Below are 21271 nucleotides of genomic sequence, written 5' to 3'. Positions count from 1 at the left end.
TGAGTACCTATAGAGTAGTATTGCATCCTTCATATCTCTGAAAAGTCTTTAGTTTTATTATATTTATAAATATTATATATATATATACTGCTTGGTTTCCAGTTGGTGTGTGGTCCTCTGGGCGCTTCGGCATCGACTGCGAGGTTAATCCTCTCACATAAGAGCTCACACGTGGCACGTCCTTTTCAGGATGTCTCGCCCGTGTGCTTCTGGGTGTGGCCGGTCTCTACACTCTTCTGATGGGCACTCGCACTGTCTGGCATGCTTGGGCTTCCAGCATGCTCAGGCAGCACTTGTGGATGAGTCATGTTCCCACTGCGGGAATATGGCCATCTCCGTGTTGCGGTCGAGACTCAATGATCTCCGTGCGGCCGCCGGAGTGAGAGTCCCCTCCGTCACCCTCCGATCTGACGTGTCTGCGGCCTCGGTATCATCCGGTCCGCGGGGCGTCTCTTCGGCTGGTGGCCAGGGTGACCTGAGGGTGATGGTGTGAAACACAGCTCCGACGCTCATGCCTCGGCCCACACCCCCCTCTGTTGCACCGGTACCCGCGAGAGGAGGACGAGATGTCGGTGACCGCATCACAAGGTGGGCTAGAGTCCTCAGAGGATGATGATTCGGCTGTGCTGCCGCCTCCGGGCGCGCCAGCATTGTCCGAGTCGGACCCGGAGCTGACAGCCATGCTTGCCTGGGCGGCCGCGGCGCTTGGTCTGGAGTGGAACCCTCTGCCCCGGCCAGAGCATTCGCGGCTTGATGATTGGTTTTTCGGTGCGCCCCCAAATCCTTTCTTCCCGGAAGTGCATGGGGAGGTTGCGCCCCCGTGTCTTCTCGTGAGCGTTTGGCAGCCTCTTCCGCCTTCTCCGCCCTCAATGGGGCGGCTAGAGGGTACACTGGGGTCCCCCCGGTGGAGCGTTCTGTGGCGATGCAACTGTGTCCCCAGAGCGCCTCCTCCTGGCGTGGCGATCCTAAGCACCCCTCCAAGGCCTTTAGATTCACATCTTCCATGGTGTCGAAGACCTACAGAGCTGCGGGGCAGGCTGCCGCTTCTTTGCATGCCATGGCAACCCTTCAGGCCTACCAGGCCAAGTTGCTGTGCGACATGCACGAGGGTGGTGCCGACCCAGGGCTCAGAGATGAGCTGCGTGCCACAACCGACCTCGCCCTCCGGGCGACGAAGGTTACCGCACGCTCCCTGGGCCGGGTGATGTCCACATGTGTGGTCCAGGAGAGACATCTATGGCTCAACCTGGCCGATATGCGGGACGCCGAGCGGACTCGTTTCCTCGACGCCCCCATATCCCAGGCTGGGCTATTCGGTGGTGCGGTCGAGAGCTTCGCCCAACAGTTCTCGGCCACCCAGAAGCAGACTGAGGCTATAAAGCATTTACTGCCCCGGCGGCTCGCTGCTGCACCCAAAGCGCCGCCGGCACAGTCGCCTCAGCTGCCTTGCCGCCGAGGGCGGCCTCCTGCGGTCCCCCCTGCTCCCGCGCGGCCACAGCAGCAGCCTTCATCCGGGCCGCGCCGCGAAGCGTGCCGCAAGAAGCTGCCCCAGTCCGCGCCAGCCCCGCACCCCGCTAAACGCCAGGCTAAGCGGCGCTCTGGACGCGGACAGCTCAGAGATGGGCAGTTCTTTCCAGGAGACGGCAGCAGGTCCACTCCTTCCCTCGGTGGAGGGCCGGGGGAGAATCTTTCATTCTGCTGCCGCCCCCCTAGGTGGCAGCACCCTATTGTGGTTAAAGAAAGAACTGACATACCCATCTCTGAGCACCCAGAGACCGGTGACGGCAGTGTGCGCCGCCCCCGGGCCACGCCGCTCTCGTCCCTCTCTGTCGCCAGCCCCCTCTCAGAGCAGACCCCAGTGGAACGCGAGTCCTTCCCTGGTCTCCTCTGTCAGGGCGCAGCCGTTACCGCTGCCCTGACACCGGGTGGCGTCCGGGCTGGTAACGCTGCCTCGCTGACCCACCGAGGGTACGCCGGTGCTCCGCATGACCCCCTTGGTACACTCCCTGGGAGCGTGGCTACAGCTGCCGGGACTGTCCCGCTGGGTCGCACGGACCATCCGGCTCGGCGATTCAGTTCGCGCGGGCTCCTCCCCGCTTCCGGGGTGTCCGGTACACCATGGTGGGGTCCAATGCCCCAGTCATGCGTGCGGAGATCGCGACCCTACTGGCGAAGGGCGCGGTCGAGCTCGTCCCTCCAGCCGAGATGAAGTCCGGCTTTTACAGCCCTTACTTCATTGTACCGAAGAAATCCGATGGGTTACGACCGATCCTGGACCTTTGCATCCTGAACCGATCCCTGTACAGGCTTCCGTTCAGGATGTTGACTGCGAAACGCCTTTTCGAATGCGTTCGTCCATGCGATTGGTTTGCAGCGATCGACCTGAAGGACGCGTACTTCCATGTGTCCATCCTTCCGCAACACAGACTGTTCCTACGGTTTGCGTTCGAAGGGCGGGCATATCAGCATGCCGTACTACCATTCGGGCTAGCTCTGTCCCCTCGCGTCTTCACGAAGATTGTCGAGGCAGCCCTTGCGCCACTCAGGCAGCAAGGGGTTCGCATCCTGAACTATCTCGACGACTGGCTCATACTGGGCCACTCTCGGGACCGGGTGTGCAAACACAGAGATCTGGTTCTCCACCACTTAGCTCGGCTGGGCCTTCGGGTCAACTGGGAGAAGAGCAAACTCTGCCCAGTGCAGAGGATCTCTTTTCTCGGTATGGAGATCGACTCGGCCGCCATGTGTGCGCAGCTTACCAGCGTGCGCGCACAGTCACTGCTGACTTGCCTCCGTCAGATAGAGAGCAAGGGTGCGCTTCCACTGAAACTGTTTTAGAGGCTCCTGGGGCATATGGCATCCGCAGCCGCGGTGACGCCGCTCGGATTGCTTCATATGAGACCGCTTCAGCACTGGCTTCACGATCGAGTCCCGAGATGGGCATGGCAGTCTGGCACGCTCCGGGTCCCAGTGACTCGGGCCTGCAGACAGACACTCACCCAGTGGTCAAACCTCAGCTTTCTACGGGCAGGTGTGCCCTTAGAACGAGTTTCACGGCATGTTGTTGTGTCAACAGATGCGTCCACCACGGGCTGGGGTGCCATGTGCAATGGACATGCAGCCGCCGGCTCTTGGTCGGAGAGCCAGAGCCACCTGCATATCAATTGCCTCGAGTTGCTGAAGGGTCAACACGTTCTAGTCAGATCGTACAACACGGCCGTAGTAGCGTACATCAACCACCAGGGCAGTCTACGCTCCCTCCGCATGTCTCAACTCGCCCGCCATCTTGTTCTATGGAGTCAGAAGTGCCTGAGGTCCCTTCGTGCTGTCCATATCCCGGGGATCCTGAACCGTGCAGCCGACGAGCTCTCACGGGTTCAGCCAATCCCTGGGGAGTGGAGACTCCATCCCCAGTCGGTCCAGCTGATCTGGGATCAGTTCGGGGACGCACAGGTAGATCTGTTTGCCTCCCACGACTCGTCCCATTGCAGCCTGTACTATTCCCTGACCGAGGGCACGCTCGACACGGATGCACTGGCGGACAGCTGGCCGCAGGGCCTACGCAAGTATGCGTTCCCCCAGTGAGTCTTCTTGCACGTGTTTTGTGCAAGGTCAGGGAGGACAAGGAGCAGGTAATTTTGGTCGCCCCGTACTGGCACGGCCGGACCTGGTTCCCAGAACTAGTTCTCCTTGCGACAGCCCCTCCCTGGCCGATTCCTCTGAGACAGGATCTCCTCTCTCAGAGACGGGGCACCCTGTGGCACCCGCGTCCCGATCTTTGGAACCTCCACGTGTGGCTGGACGCGGCAGGTTTGAGTACCCTACCACCTATGGTGGTGGCTACCATCACTTCCGCTCGGGCCGAGTCCACGAGACAGGCCTATGCGTTGAAGTGGAACCTCTTCGTCAATTGGTGCTCTTCTCGCCAAGAAGACCCCTGGAAATGCCTGATCGGGTCTGTGCTCTCTTTCCTCCAAGAAGGGTTGGATCGAAGGCTGTCTCCATCCACCCTGAAGGTTTATGTGGCCACTATCGCCGCCTACCATGACCTCTTGGACGGTAAAACGGTAAGTAAGCACGACCTGGTCATCAGGTTCCTGAGGGGTGCGAGGAGACTACATCCTCCTCGTGCTCCTCTCGTACCCTCTTGGGACCTCTCAGTAGTTCTAGGTGCTCTGCAGAGGGCCCCATTTGAGCATTTGCGGTCAGTAGATGTTAAGTTCTTGTCTATGAAGACAGCGCTCCTGACCGCATTGGCCTCCATCAAGAGGGTAGGGGACCTGCAGGCATTTTCGGTTAACGAAGCGTGCCTGGAATTCGGGCCGGCTGACTCTCACGTGATCCTGAGACCCCGGCCTGGATATGTGCCCAAGGTTCCCACCACTCCTTTCAGAGACCAGGTGGTGAACCTGCAAGCGCTGCCTATGGAGGAGGCAAACCAAGCCTTGGCATTGCTCTGTCCAGTCTTCGCGCTTACATAGACAGGACGCAGTGTTTCAGGACCTCAGACCCGCTCTTTGTCTGTTATGGTGGGAAGCTGAAAGGGAAGGCTCTCTCAAAGCAAAGGCTGTCTCACTGGATAGTGGACACCATTGTTTTAGCTTACCAACAGCAGGGACGTCCATGTCCCCTTGGGGTCAGGGCCCACTCCACTCGGAGTGTGGCCTCCTCTTGGGCTTTAGCACATGGTGCTCCGCTGACAGACATCTGCAGAGCTGCAGGCTGGGCGACACCAAACACATTCGCCAGGTTTTATAACCTCCAAGTGGAGCCTGTATCCGACTATGTACTCGCCTCTACAAGTGGCCGGTAATGGATTGGCTCAGGTGTCTTCGCTTGCTCGCCATTCCACTCCACGGACTGGATACGTGCTATATTTTTCTCAGGTGAGCTCCCCGAGAGCCCTGAGCTCCTCCAGCACTGACGACGCCGATGCCAGTAAGTCTGCCCTTAGCCCTTAACACTCGTGTCCGGCCAGGTGCTCCATGTGCATGGTTCCCCTCCGGCGACCCCCACATGTGTATTTCCACCGTAAGCCTCCTTGAGCGGGTGTATTCCCTTGGCAACCTTGCCACCCCCTGGGGTTAAAAATCCACCTGCGGCTGGTACCCCAGTGATCTTCCGTATGCAGCCCTCGGGTCATTCATGTATTCTTTTTTTTTTTTTTTTTTTTTTTTTTATTATGCAAACAGACAAGTACAATATTTACAAAAGAGAAGTAAGATGCAAAATACAAATACAAGGGCCAACAAAACATAAACATGCCAGTACGATGTGTGCGTGTGTATGTATGTGTGTGTGTGTGTGTGTGTGTGTGTGTGTGTGTGTGTGTGTTTGTGCGTGTAACTGGTGTGGGAGTGTTAATGTATGAATAAAGAATCATGTAGGGAAGTACAACAGACATAACCAAAAAATATATGTGTATAAATAAGGTGACAACAGCAATAGTAATAGCAATATTAATAATAATAACAATAATAATGATAAATCCAATTAATTAGAAATGACAAATAGTATTAATAGTATTATCAGTAGTAGTAATGACAAACATATATACAAATATACTCTTTTCATCCGGAATGAGGGGAAGGTTAAAGGGGTCAGGAAGAGGACAAATAAAAACAATAGTAGTAATAGTAATAATAATATTAATAATGATAGATATTGATAAAGTCATTAATAGTGATAATAATAGTAGTGGTAACAATGATTTTAATAATAATAACAATAAAAATAATTATAATAATGGTAATATTGATCAGCTATTAATAACAAGGTATTATAAAGCTTTGATACCCCTCATGGCCATGGCATAGGATAGACCTCTGCCAGAGTCATAATGCAATGGGCTATCAAGGTGAGGTGCCGCCAGGGTCCCGAGATCCATGCCCATCCCCCAGCTGTTTCATAGATGCCACGCTGACCCTATCTTTGTGTTTTTTGTTGTTGTTGTTGTCTGATGTGTTTGTCAACTAGTGTATAATGCATTAAAACAAACATGGCGTGTAGCATGGAACCTGCCCAGTGCAAAGCCCATGCAGGCCGCCATGTCCACGCCACATTTACCCTATATATGTGCCCTTTTTTTTTTTTTCTTTTTTTTTTTTTTTTCCTGATTTAAACTAGTTTTATGCTCCAAATGAATGTGTGTGCACCTCACCTAATATGTAAAGCATTAAAACAGCGCGACAACTACCAGCTGGAGGGCGAAAGACCAAGGCCCCCGGCCCCACCTCACCCCCACCCACGACTAATCAGAACCGCACATGACAGGGATTAGTATGCCACAACCATCCAGGGTCCACAAGCGCAGAGAGAGATAGAGAGAGAGAGAGAGACAGAGAGAGACAGAGAGAGAGATAGAGAGAGAATAGAAAGAGAGAGAATAGAAAGGGAGATAGAGATAGAGAGATAGAGAGAGAGAGATAGAGACAGAGAGAGATTCCAATATAATCTTATAAGAAATTTTATTTATTTAATAATAGTCTGTGTTGCTACCTCTTCCTGACCCCGCTCCCCCCATTATTGATGGTGTATCATTAAGGATGGCTTCAGACAAAGAAGGTGAGTGGATTCATGACTGTTGGAAGTTAAACAGAGCTGACCAAGAAGGGTGTAATTCTGATGTATCATTTTGAATAGAGGTAGACAAGTTTTCCATGGAGATGTACTCTATTAGTAAATTTTTCCAAGTTGTAATGTGTATGGTGTTTCTTGATTTCCAGTTCATGAGGATAGTTTTCTTGGCGATAGTTAGGGCCACTAGGAGTAACTGACTGTTTGTACTGTCTAAACTGATTATGGATATGTCACCTAATATACAGAGAGAGGGAGATAGTGGGATGCGACAACCCATAAGGTTGGATAGTGAGTCAGTAACGTTCTCCCAAAATGTTTTAACTGAGGTGCAATGCCAAATAGCGTGTAAATAGGTGTCTGGGGTGTTTTGTGTGCAATGAGAGCATGTTTCTGAAGAAAAACCCATTTTAAATAATTTCTGTCCAGTTAGGTGGGATCTATGAAGAACTTTATACTGTATAAGTTGTAAGTTGGCGTTTTTTGTCATGAAGTAAATATTTTTACAAATTTGTGACCAGAAAGCGGCATTGGGAGTAATGGATAAGTCTGATTCCCATTTAGCATTGGGCAGGCTTAATGTGTTGTCTGATTTGGATATTATTTTATATATTTTGGAGAGTAGTTTTTTGGGGGATGTTATATTAATTAGCTCTAAGATTGGAGGAGGAAGATCTAGATTAATTGTCTGAGTGTCGATTTTTGATTGAATAGATGACTTGATTTGTAAATATTCCAAAAAACAATTACTCCCAATGCCGTACTTCAGAACTAAGTGGGAAAATGGTGCCCAGTTATTATTAAGGAGGATGTGTTGAAGTTGTGTGATGCCCTTATCTACCCATGTGCGTAAGTTGAGTGGCTTCTTGTTAACTATAAAATCGGGGTTATTCCAGATCGGGGTGTATTTAGACGGTGCAAGAGGAGTGTTTGTGATTTGATGAAATTTCCACCAGGCTGTCAAAGCTGCGGCTATTGTTGGTGTTTTAAAACAGTGATGCTTTTTGATTGTCTGAGTATGGAAAGGTAGTTCTGAAATGTTAATGTCTTTGCAAATTGACTGTTCAACATCTAGCCATGTGCTTTCTGATGGGTTAGGATGAATCCATTTGTATATATTTTGGAGTTGATTGGCCAAAAAATAGTGGTAGAAATGTGGTGCTTCCAGTCCTCCTTGTGCTTTTGGTTTCTGTAGAGTAGTCAATTTAATTCGTGGGGTCTTATTTTTCCAATAGAATTTAGTGACGATTGAGTCTAGTGATTTAAACCAAGTGAGGGTGGGTAGTGCAGGAGTCATTGTAAATAAATAGTTTAATTTAGGGAGTATAGTCATTTTGATTACTGATATTCTGCCCATAATGGATAGTGGTAGATTCATCCAGCGGTACAGGTCATCATTTATTGTTTTCAGTAATGGTGTAAAGTTGAGTCCAAACAGCTCTGACAGCCTAGGGGAAATATTAATGCCTAAGTATGTGATATAGTTGGTGCACAAAGGAATAGGTGGTGTCTGGGATGTCACATCCAAGCTGTTGGAATGTAATGAGAGTATAGCAGATTTACTCCAGTTAATCGAGTATTCAGAGATATTTGAGAATGAATCAATGAGTTTAATCGTTTCTTGTAGTGATGATGGAGGATCTTGTAAATATAGCAATATATCATCAGCGTAAAGACTAATTTTGTGGTGCATGTTTATTGTTTGAATTCCTTTAATGTAGCTGTTTTGACGGATAGCTGCTGCTAATGGCTCAATGAAAATGGTAAATAATGAAGGTGAGAGTGGGCATCCTTGTCTAGTCCCCCGTTGTAGTGTGAAGGTGCGTGATGTTAATCCATTAGTGACGACAGTGGCTGAAGGTGATGTATATAGAATTTTGATCCAATTAATGAATGACTCCCCAAAACCAAACCTATCTAATGTGGAAAACAGGAACTTCCAATTGACCCTATCAAAAGCTTTTTCTGCATCGAGACTAACTATGATGGTTTTGGTTTTTTGAGTTGATGAATAATGCATTAAGTTAAATAGTCTACGTGTGTTACTGGATGAGAGTCTACCTTTGATGAAACCGGTTTGATCTGGATGGATTATAGATGGTGTGACTTTTTCTATTCTATGCGCTAGTGCTTTAGTGATGATTTTAATGTCTACGTTGATTAGGGAAATCGGGCGATAACTTGAAGGTAATGTTGGATCTTTATTTGGTTTAAGAAGGAGTGAAATAGTGGCAGTGTTTATACTATCTGGGAGTTTTGATTTTTGTTTTGATTCAGTTATCATACGGATGAAGAGTGGCGATAAAGTTGACCAAAAGTGTTTGTAGAACTCAGCAGGGAATCCATCAGGTCCTGGTGCTTTATTGTTTGGCATGAGTTTAAGGGCATTCAAAAGTTCATATTCTGATAAGGGTGCTTCAAGAGTATTTATATGATCTTTACTGAGTTGAGGCAGGTTGATATTGTTGAGAAATGAGTTGATTTCTTTCTGATCTGGGTCTTTATCGGAGGAATATAATTTACTGTAAAAATTGTGAAAGATTTGATTTATTTCTTCTGGTGAGTTGGTGGAATTCCCTGCTGTGTCTCTAATCAATGGTATTGTAGCTTTTTCTTTATTTTGTTTGATTTGATTTGCCAGATATTTACCAGATTTGTTATTATGATGGAAGCTTTCTTGCCTTAGCCTAAGAATTAGGAATTGTGTATGTTTATTGATTAATTCATTCAATTTGAGTTTATATTTTCTTAATGAATCCTGAGTTTCTTCTGTTGGGTTATTGATGTTAATGTCTTCTAGTTGTTTAATTTTTTGTTCCAATTCTACCTGTTTGTCCTTTTCCTTCCTTTTTTTGTAAACAGAGAATGAAATTATTTTCCCTCTTAGTACGGCTTTTCCCGTTTCCCACAGAAGAGATGGGGATACTTCCGGGGAGTCATTCATCTCTAGAAAGCATGCCCACTCTCGTTTGAAATAACTGTCAAAATCATGATCTTTCAGGAGAGATGTGTTAAATCGCCATCTGGTAGTAGGTTTATTTCGACTAGTTGTGTTCCACTTTAATGTTACCGGGGCATGATCACTAATTACTATTGGATGGATCTTTGATTCAGAAATGTTTGATATGATAGAATTACTGGTAAGAAAGAAGTCAATGCGGGAATATGAGTGGTGTACTGGTGAGTAGAATGAGTATTCTTTACTGTTAGGATGCTGTAGACGCCAACTATCGCCAAGACCAAAATCACTCATGAACTGTTTTATGGTTTCTGCAGATTTCCAAATGCGTTTATTGCCTAAACTATTACATTTATCCATTGTTGAATCTAGAACTGTGTTGAAATCACCTGCAATTATGACTGGACAATTAGAAAATTTTGAAATTGAAGAAAAAAAAGTCTGAAAAAAAGCTGGGTCATCTGTGTTTGGGCCATATAAGTTACCAATTGTGACAGGGCTATTATTAATGGAGATGTTTATGATAACGAAACGTCCTTCAGAGTCTGTAATGGTGGAATTATGAACAAAAGTGATTTTTTTATTTATTAGAATGCATACTCCTCTTTGTTTTGTGTTGTAGTGAGCCGAGAATAAATGACTATAATTTGATGATTTAATATTTTTATAATCTGATTCTGATAGATGTGTTTCTTGCAGGAGACATATGTCAGCTTGTAGTTTATTTAAATGATTAAAAACTTTGACCTTCTTTGTCTGAGAACCAAGTCCACGAACATTCCAGGTTACAAAAGTGATAGATGACATGTTTTAGTGAAAAATAGACAGAAATGTGTATTACCGGTAATGTGTGGGCCTGTTAGTACTTTATATGTATTCATGTGAGTGTATATATTCGACTGTGTGTAGTAGTGTATATGTGTGTGTGCAATGTTGTTAGCAGAATAACATAAATACAGAGACAACTGACAGAATATACACAGCAGAACAGCAACAACAAAACAGAAACCATTAAATACCAACATATGGTGGGACATGGGAAGGGGGACACAAGACCTAGGTGCAAAAATATAACAACATCTAAGGTTTAAAGAAAAAAAAGAGAGAAAGAAGTGAGTGTGTTAATTTCAGTTTATGATTTATTGACTTAGGAATGTAAGTGAAGTGTCAGAAAAGCCAGGGAGTAATGTCCTTATCGCGATATAATTGTCCATCTATGTATAATTTGTCCACTGTAATGACTGCCTTTTTTCCTTCATTCATTTTCTGTTTTCGGATTGGGAAGAGTTGTTTCCGGCGTTCGAGAATGTCCTTTGGGTATTGTTCATTGAGTCCATAGTTTGTTCCTTTGAGTTGTCTGCCTTGCTTCTGAACCAGCTCTTTGTGTTTATAGTGTTCGAATTTTGCGATGATCGCTCGTGGTCTGTTGTTGATGTTTTTGGATCTGATACGGTGGACACGGTGAAAGGTGATGCTTTGGACTGTTTCCGCTGGTAATTTGAGTTGTTTTATTATGAAGTCCTTGACTGATTTTTCGGGGTCGTCTGGAGTTTGTTCCGGGATGCCTGTAAAAACTAAGTTGTCCCTCATGCTGCGCGATTGCAAGTCCAAAATGTTTTCTTTGATGGTTTTATTTTCGGCGACAACGGAAGTGAGTTGAATGGTAAGTGCTTGAACGGAGTCCTTTAAAAAGTTATTTTCTTTAGTGAGAGTGTCTATCTGTTCTTGGCTGAATTCTAAGCTGTGTCGCAATTCCTGGAGTTCCTTGTGTATGACTTCTATAAGTGCAATCCTGGTATCAAGTCCGGTGAGTTTATTTTCGATTGAGAGCAAAATGTCGCTTACCTCAGTGCAGCACGTCGGTTTGGGTGATGTGGATGGTGTTGCACTTGGGCTGAAAGGTGATTCGGGACGAGGTCTCTTGGAGTTTGGAGTGAGATTACCTTTACTTTTCTTGTTGTGATCCGGTTTGTCCCTGTTCATGGTGCAGCAGAATGTGTTGTAGTGCGCGTCGATGTATTCTTCGAGATGATCCAGGTTGTATAATATTATAATCCGGAAACGGGAAGGAGAGAAAAAAAAGACGAAATGAAAGAAGTATGGAAGGGGAGGAAACCGAGAGAAAAAATAAATAAAACAGAATGTAGGTATTTCAGCTGGAATTGTGTACAATCTAGCAGACGGGAGCCGCCATCTTAGATCTCGCACCAGGTCTCGTGAGGTCTCGTGTTACTCCTGAACTCTCATCCCCCCTGTTAGCCCTAGTATGCGCTGTGCTGTCCATTCATGTATTCTTAAGTCCTCCCTACGGGTAGGCATCTTGGTGCATATCTCCTCCTGGAATTTGCCTCCCAGTGTACCTTGGTATTCCTGCGTTAAGTAGAGGCCTTTGACCGTCCTACTTGCACCAGGGCTCTCACGCTTGCGCAGGGCACTGGAAGACAGCCGAGTGGCATTATTTCATTGGGACCCCCATTCGTCAGTCACTGACGTTACGTCGGAGTGACTGAACGAAAGGGAACGTCTCGGTTACGTATGTAACCCTCGTTCCCTGAGGAGGGAACGGAGATGTAACGTCCCGTTGCCACATCCGCTGTACCGCTGGAACGGAGTTCAACTTGGCTCCTCAGCAGGTAAAACATAATGCGATTATGCCAGCTACTTCCTTATATACCCACGTGGGTAGGCGGAGTTACGCATGCAAATCTCGCATGCCCATGGCATTGGCACTGCCATTGGGCGCTTTCTAGTCTCGGAGATGATAGGCTTCTAAGCGAAACCCCCATTCGTCAGTCACTGACGTTACGTCTCCGTTCCCTCCTCAGGGAACGAGGGTTACATACGTAACCGAGACGTTCTCATGAACAACTCTATAGAAAACAAACACGACAGTCCAGCTAATGACATATTACAATTATGACTGGATAAGGGTTATATAGATCATGAAAAGAGGAAAAAAACATATATTAGGAGTATAGTATCTTACTTGTCGGAGACATTGTATGAGCTGATGCTTAAAGCACACAGTGAGGAGATTTAGATGCTCCATACGGTGTGGAAATGAACGGGTCTTTATCATCGCTGAAGTGAGCCACAATATGATCGAAAATGGACTAACAAGTGAACATGACACACGAGCATAGTCGAGCAGCATATATTAGACTAGTTCTCGGCTAATGTCCGTCATGTGTGACTCGTGTGTTTTGAATAATGACGTGCACAGAGCGAGAGCGAGCGCTCTTCTCACCATCAATAGTAGACACGCCCCTTACCTGCTGATTGGCTACAAGTTTGTTATTCCACTCGGCCCGTGTCCTTTTTCTAAAACGGTTTTAAAATAACACTTATTCTACCTTTAAGAACATAAAATACTTAAAAACAACTGCAACATGGTCTTTAACCAATGTTAGTCAGAAATATGTTAAAAAGGCAAGCAATGCTGGTTGACCTCACTAATCCTCAAATGTTAGCAGATTTTTATCTTTTAAAAACAAAATTGCTGTTAATACATACACATAGGGGTGAGCAGGGCACAACATAATGCAGGGTTAGTTGTAGCACATATGGTTTAAAACTTTCCACACATGCCAGCATGATAAAACTTGTGTTTACAAGTTGCCATATCAATATAGAGAACAAATTGCACCAAAAGTAAAAAAAATCTTTGGAAAATATCAATGAACGTTTATTTAACCATGACAAAAGTACATTTCCAACTTGAAATTAGTTTTAATCTCTGTTTCTGTGTGTGTGTGTGTGTTGTGTGTTTATTTAAAATGACACAAATTGAGACTAATTTAATATTATGTTAATTTTATATATGTTATTTAACAGCTTTGCAGTGTGTTTGACAATTTTTGTAAATATTTTTAATTATTAAAAAAAACATTATTTTATTTGAAAAGAAGTTAATTGCATTTTATTGACATTTTTTTTTAGTTTGTCTTGGATATTTTTTATTGTATCAGATAACATTTTAAGCTGTCATATGCATGTTACAATGTACCCCACCTTATGGGGCATGTGGCATGTCACATTTAATTTCCATTTTTTCGGGTTTAAATCCACGCGGCAACCTCGTCTTGAAGCCAATACGGAAAAAATGTAAACTGCAATTCTTTGACAGGCTCCAGAAGGGAGCAGAATCTCATTAAGCCCCATGCTAAAATTCCCAACTTTACAGCAGAAAAAAAAACATGTTTACAGCCTGGTACAAATTGTGGTTTTGGTCAATATGGCTAATTTTGCTCTTCATGACTACAGTTATAAAACAATTCACCCCCCTCACAGTTAAGTTAATGTAAAGTTAATGTAAATAATGTAAAGTTTACATTATAAAAAGCCTTAAAGGGATACTCCACCGCGTTTTCATATTAAACTGTGTTATTCCTGTCACGCCTGAAAAATCATTCCTCACATTTCCCCCTCCCTCTCTCATTTCTGTCAAAAGGGGGGAGGAGGAGATGTGAGGGAGGATTTCAGCCGTAACTTTTTACTGCACCAAGTCGAAGTACTCTCAGAAGTTTTATTCCGCCATACATTATAGTTCTATTTTAACCTGCTAAGAAAAGCACCACGTTTTATTTTGTGTCACTATACTTGATCGTTCAACTATTCGTGTAACTGTATTTAAATAGGGGAAACGTGGAGGTGTTTGGTCGCTTCCAACTTGATCTCTGTTTGGTTCCATAGTGAATGAACAGGGCTTAGTGGGCTAAGCTAAATGCTATCAGATCGTCACAGCATGTCAGAGCGATTAAGTGCACACACTGAGATGAGAGAGGTATGTAACAACTTGTTTTAGTTAAGGGAATAACATAGTTTAATATGAAAAAGCAGTGGAGTATCCCTTTAAAGTTCTGCATAATTAAGGGCGTGGTTACTTTGAGTGGCAGGTGGATAAACATTTATCTGCCATCTATAGTCGTTGTTTCACGTATAAAAAAGAAAAATTGTTTCAGACAAAAGGATAAAACATTTATTTTAATATTAACCCTTTCGCACGTACGTTCTAAATATTCAGACTGGCAGCCTGGTGTGAGTTTTTTTAATGTGACCAAAAAATGAATCAAACTTGGCACGTGATGTTTTATTTTGTAAATATTTACTGACTAAATTAAATACATGCAAGTGAACTCCTTATGGTTTAAATAATAATAAAGAAAAAGAAAATTATATGTTTGTTTATCTGTAAGTTATCATGGGCGGAGCGGGGCGGGACAATTTATAAATTATAAAAACAAATAATTTAACGATATATGTTTTCAACACTGACAGAGAGTTGGAACCTGCTGGATTTACAACACAAGATTATCCATTTCTCCTGCTAAATATGACACTACGTGAGAGAACAGGGTAGAAAAGGGTTGTATTAGAAATTAGATCGATAGTTATCACGGGCTGTGGGCGTCCGCGCCACCATATATTATATATATAAGGGATAATCCACGGCTAGCCATGCATTAAAGGATTTTACCGCCCGACGCCAAGCGGAGGGTGGTTGCCTCTATGTCCTGCATTTGCGACATTGGAGTGTCACAAAAGCGACATGTTCCGCGACTCGGTGTCACTGCCAATGTCAGTGTTTCGTGAGTGTCAGTGGCACATGTCACTATCCACTGACACATGCCAATAAGAACCGGAAGTGCCACCGCGTGTGTCACTAAGTGAAGTGGCATATGTCACTATCCACTGACACATGCCAGTAAGAACCGGAAGTGTCACCGCGTGTGTCACTAAGCATAGCGACATATGCCATTGGCTCCTGTGCGTCAGATGCCATGTCACTTAATGTTAACACCGCCTCTCCAAAATTACTTAAAATGAATGTTTTCAGCCATGCTACCTTTGCAACCAAAGGCTGTTGTTTAGCTTAATCAGTCTTTTTTAAAATTAAAATTATATATAATTAGCATTAAACAAACAATATAGTTCTTATTCTCCAAATATGGAAATCGGCATACAAGATGTAAAAGATATAAATACTGTTCGTTTTCTCACACAAACCGCTCGTTTCGTGTCTTAGGCCATCAGTGTGTACTTATGATGGGGGATTGTTTAATTTGGACTTCTCTGTGTATGCTCTTTGAGGTGGTGACCATAGACCGGCATTATGTGAGGCACAGACAAGAACGGTTTGACCTAAATTGATCAAAATTGAAACTATTGGGGAAACAAATACTCCTACATGTCAGATGCCCAGGAGGTAAGCTAAAACATATCAAAATTTAATTTCAAAGTGAACTATCCCTTTAAATGGATAGTTCACCCAAAAAAGAAAATTTGATGTTTATCTGCTTACCCCCAAGGCACCTACATCTTGGATCCCCTGGGGGTAAGCAGATAAACATTACATTTTTGGGTGAACTATCCCTTTAAGTTTTGCATGTGAAATGCCCCATCAATCATTTATAGCCTCAGCTGTACTGAAAATGCATTCATGTTTATTTTGATATTGTTCAAATCAGAGATGGACAGTAGTAAATTATTTGTACTTTTTTTTTTTTTTTTTTTTTACTCAAGTACATTTTTCAAGTATATGTATTTTATCAGTGTTTTTCTTTGGATTTTTTTTTACCTCACTATTCCAAAGCATAATGTTGTACTTTTTACTACACTGTTTCATATTTATATTTAACTTTAATATTTATATTTTAAAAAAAACTTTTGTACTTGTACCCAAATATAAACTTTAATAAAAGTATGAAAATACTACATTTTTATTTAATGTAATTAAATGATATTAAATATGAAACATAGTGCAGTAAATTGTACAATATTATTCTCTGGAATGTTGTGGGGTAAAGGTTTTCCAAAGAAGAACACTTAAAGCGCACATACTTGAAAAATTTACTTTACAAAAATGTACAAAATAAAAATACTTCACTACTGTCAACCTCTGGTTAAAATTCAGAATCAATGAGGTTTAGATGAGAGATAAGAACTCACTTTCCAAGAGCGAAGACTGTAGTTGCTATAGTGATGTTCTGTTGTTTGTAGATTGAATCAATCAACATGGGATCAAATGTTCCTTCCCATACAATTGGGGCTAACCATGGTGTCAAGAGAACACCTTTCCCATCTCTGCTGTTTTAAATGAGGAAATTAAAATACATAAGCATTAAATGAAACTCCAAATGCAAATGAAAAACATATACAAACATATATATAAAAATAACGGTATATATTCTTACCCCAGTACACTGGGCTGAGCATATGAAAGCCTGCACAAAAAAACAAACAAACAACAACAACAAAAAAACAGCTGTAAAATAATCAGTTGTTAACGTTTGGGATGTCTTTTAATTATCTCCTGTACTCACAGCTTGTCATTCTTAATTACTTTAGACTGTGTTTTGACTTCCACCTAAGTCTGTTGTATAGGGGATTTTTTTAGATGTTTTGGGTTGAACTTTCACACTCTTATAATTAGGGATCCAAGCATCGAAGGTGCTGTTTTCAAATTACAATCAGTGTTTCAACCGCAGAAAGGCTTCAACAAAACAGCTTGTGAATACATTTACTTCAGAAAAAACATTCAGTGTTCATAAACTCATTAGTCTGTACTGTAAGAAATTAGCATTTTTATTAGCATTAGAAAAAATAGTATTATAACTTAAAAAATCATTGCGTGTAATTGAATCAGATAATTTTAAACTTCAGTTTTAGCCTATAGTAATGTAGAAGTGTACAGCATTAGTTGAGATTTTTTTTCCTCAAGAAAATTTGACATGTGCCCCATCTGATGCTACCCACAATAAACAATAACAATATTTAATTGAATCAAATCAAAATCATAATCGAATAGAATAGAATCACATGCTTGTGAATGAAAATCAAATCGAATTGTGAAATTTGTGTCAATACTCAGCCCTAGTATTTTTGTTAAAAGAACAGTTTTTTTTTCTCATAATTTATGTACATTAGGGTTTTATGTTACATCTATGTTGTTAAATTAATGTTTTTTTGTATTAGTATCGCCACGTTTCTTGACAGATTTAACCTTGAATACACAATTTAATCATTTAGCCACTCATTAGCATACTTGTCCTTCTCACTGAGCCCTGATTGGTCGCTTGAAGGACATAATTTGCTGTGAGGCAGAGGGACTGCCTTTGGAAACTAGTCAAGATAATAATTTAGATATTAAACGGCTGGGCTTAGTGGACATTAGAGCCTTGCATGAGGACGTTGCGTCAGGAGAGAGGTAGATGGCAAGCTTCTCTTCAACCTGGGTTATCCTCATGCACCCATGTTCATCCAACCTGTTCACATTACAATAATTTGGCATTGGGGCTGAAAAAAAAGGCTCTGGAAGACTTGGAGTTAAGCTTTTCTCTGAGAAAAGAACGGCACTGAAGTCATTCTTAAGAAAGGAAGGTGTGTTCGGAGTTTTGCCGACCGGATACAGCGAAAGTTTAATCTTCACATGTTTACTAGCTTCAACAAGCTCTGCTTCATGTTGTTCTGGTTGGTTGTAGCTCCATCCAATTGCGTGCAGAGGGAGTTTGAAAGCCAAATCGTTTATCCCGCCCCTCGGATTGAGCCCTGTCAATGGTGAGTTTCTAGACTAAACATCTTGATGTGGGTCTGGCTTGTCAGGCTATCAACTTACAGTCATGTGAAAAAAACTGGGTGTTCACTGAATGGACCCTATGGTTTAATGTACATAATAAAATCCTTGGTTGATCTTAAAATTAGGTAAATAAAATCTTAAATGAACAACACATCACATATTAAACCTTGACATTATTTATTTAACAAAAATTTGCCAAAAAACACACATAATTACAAAATAAACAATGGTAGAAAAACTAAGCACATCCTATGATTAAATTTCTAGTAAAGCCACAGCAATCGTTTTTGCAGTATCAGTCTTTCACATCATTCTGGACGAATTTTGTTAATGACCATATGATTTTTTTAATGTCCTGATGTCCATATAACCATACAATTTTAACAATTTCACATCTAAAATCACAATCAGCAGGAGTAAGAGTCTGTTCTGAACATCTGCCTCCAAACCCAACACCCAGTGGGCCAATAATCTGTACTCAGTCAGATTGTAAAAATCTGTGGAGTGTGTTTATGGATCTGACCAAAGAATAACTGAACTTGAAGGGCCAGGCCCATCTCCAGCTCTCAGTGAGATCAATCTGCGAGCCCCAAGATTGGATACTCTGTACTGCTTTTACTGAAATGTAATCACCTAGCTCTCATCCCCTCTAAACAGAGCCGGATGGGAGCTTCCAGAGCTGAAAAACCTCAGTTGCCAGGCATGCTCCACTCTGAGACAGGTGACATATTTTATGCATGTCTTCAGGAGTCTGACATCTGAAACACATTCACACATCTGAAAACCTTCTCCATAGTAACAGGGTGCAAACAGGCAAACTGCCTTACTAAATACAAAAAAGCTGATGACACTGGCCGCCAGTGACGTCATCACACTACAGTAGCCAATCCAGACTGATGTGTTGCACACATACTTCAGACACCAGTCATGCTGGGGGCATTCCCATAGTCATGCCTAATGACACGGAGTGGAGTTTCTTTTTCAAGGAATGTTTGTTTTCAACATTGATAATCATGTTAATAATAATAATAATAATAATAATAATAATAATAATAATAATAATAATAATAATAATAAATGCTTATTGAGCAGCAAATCAGAATATTAGAATGATTTCTGAAGGATCATGTGACACTTAAGATTGGAGTAATGGAGTAATAATGCTGAAAATTCAGCTGTCATCACAGGAACAAATTACATTTCAAATGTATTAAAACAGAAAGCAATTATTTGTAAATAAATGTATGCATTGTAGTAATAATCAACAATATTACTGTTTTTATAGTATTTTTGTTTAAATAAATGCAGCCTTTTGAGCATAAGTGATTTCTTTCAAAAACATTAAAAGATTGTAATGTTTTCAATCTGTTGACAGGTACTGTATGTCTTCATATTAGAGAAATAATGAGAGCGGTATTCAGTTATTCTAGAACTCACAGGTCTTTACTTGGTGTTCCACCGACATAAAAGCATTTGTTCTGTTTCCAAAACCTCAAGAAACAAGTCACAATAAATTAGAGCAAAACTGTTGAAGAAAATTTTGTACTCACCCATGTAGTGATTGCAGTGGATTTAGTGGATTTTCCTGCTCTGTTTTTGTTCTAAGAAATAGGAAACACAATCAGTGTCTATTAGTGTAATATCTTAACTTCTGTTGTGTTAATGTGTTTATGTTAGCATGGATGCATCTTTGTACAGGGTTCCTGGCATTAAATGGCATTGCGGAATGTCACAGGGAGGGTGACGTCATGACCAGGATTTATATAGCGCTTTTTAAGGCACTCAAAGCGCTTTACATTGAAGGGGGGAATCTCCTCAACTACCACCAATGTGCAACATCCACCTGGATGATGCGACGGCAGCCATATTGCGCCAGAACGCTCACCACACACCAGCTGATTGGTGGAGAGGAGACAGAGTGATGAAGCCAAACAGTATATGGGGAGGATTAGGAGGCCATGATGGACAGGGGCCAATGGGCAAATTTGGCCAGGATGCCGGGGTTACACCCCTACTCTTTTTCCGAAGGACATCCTGGGATTTTTAACGACCAAAGAGAGTCAGGACCTCGGTTTAACGTCTCATCCGAAAGACGGTGCTCTTTCTCAGTAGTGTCCCCATCGCTATACTGGGGTGTTAGGACCCACACAGACCACAGGGTGAGCACCCCCTGCTGGCCTCACTAACACCTCTCTACCAGCAGCTACCTGGTTTTCCCAGTTGGTCTAAATAAAGTGCACCTGAACCAAATAATTTCAACGTCTGATAGGCCAGGGATGTTAAACTCATTTTAGGTTGAGGGCCAAATGAAAATTTTTTTTTTACAGTACCCAAGTACGGGCCAAATGACCTTTTGCCGACATTAATATTAACCATATAAACTACAAATGAATACAACATATTAATATCTTTTACAGTGAGACATAATGTTTTATTAAATTTTTTTTTTAAATCAGGGTTGCCCTGCACTGTAGAAATGTCCAAATAAATATTTGTTCAACAAGCTGAAAGAAGTTAATTCATTTATTTGTTGGAAATGTTTAAATGTAACAGAAGTTTTTTTGTTGTCATAGAAAATATTTAATTTTCCATGGCCACAGGAACCATAGAAAGTGGGTCACATTCAGTGGACACAACCAGACACAGTGTTTCTTCATATATATTTTTCAACACACAAACAAAATCAAATGCAAGTGCAAGTTTTGCTAATTTACAAGCCAACAAACTATGAGAGGTACATGTTAAATCAAACAAAATACAAAACATTATGAAATGTTTTTTATTTAGTGATAGGCACTGTGTTTAATTAGTCACATTATTAATAGATTTGGTATTATCTTTATTCCCTCAACCTGCTTCAGTGTTTTTAAAGGTAGAAAAAGTGGAGAGAAAAAAAATCAACAACAAAAAAACATATTACATTGTCCAGTTTTCTCCCTGAACAATAATGTGGTTCACATTTTAATTGAATAATCGATTAAGATTTAAAAATGTGAGGATTATTCAATTCAATCTTTTAAAAAAAAGGCTTCGATTTTTCTTGAGTGAGTGTGCATAAAATATATGCTTTTGTGTCTGTGCTTTTATATATATATGTAAGTTTCCATGAACAGTGACTACTTACGTAGGGCAGATTCTTTGGTCTTCTTTGGTATATCTGA

General features: G+C 42.5%; 1 protein-coding gene across 1 annotated transcript in view; it reads right to left on the bottom strand.

Moving 5' to 3' along the window:
• LOC137071278 (globoside alpha-1,3-N-acetylgalactosaminyltransferase 1-like) overlaps positions 1-21271 on the bottom strand; it is a 50762-nt gene that overhangs the window by 2113 nt on the left and 27378 nt on the right. Inside the window, exons 3-6 of the mRNA XM_067439125.1 lie at positions 21235-21267; positions 19661-19711; positions 16729-16758; positions 16484-16621 (exon numbers count right to left, since the gene is read on the bottom strand). Of these exons, the coding sequence (XP_067295226.1) occupies positions 16484-16621; positions 16729-16758; positions 19661-19711; positions 21235-21267 (252 nt within the window). The remainder of the gene's footprint in view (positions 1-16483; positions 16622-16728; positions 16759-19660; positions 19712-21234; positions 21268-21271) is intronic.

Source organism: Pseudorasbora parva, chromosome 3 (assembly GCF_024679245.1).
Source record: "Pseudorasbora parva isolate DD20220531a chromosome 3, ASM2467924v1, whole genome shotgun sequence".
NCBI lineage: Eukaryota > Metazoa > Chordata > Actinopteri > Cypriniformes > Gobionidae > Pseudorasbora > Pseudorasbora parva.
This window is presented reverse-complemented; position numbering and strand designations above follow the sequence as displayed.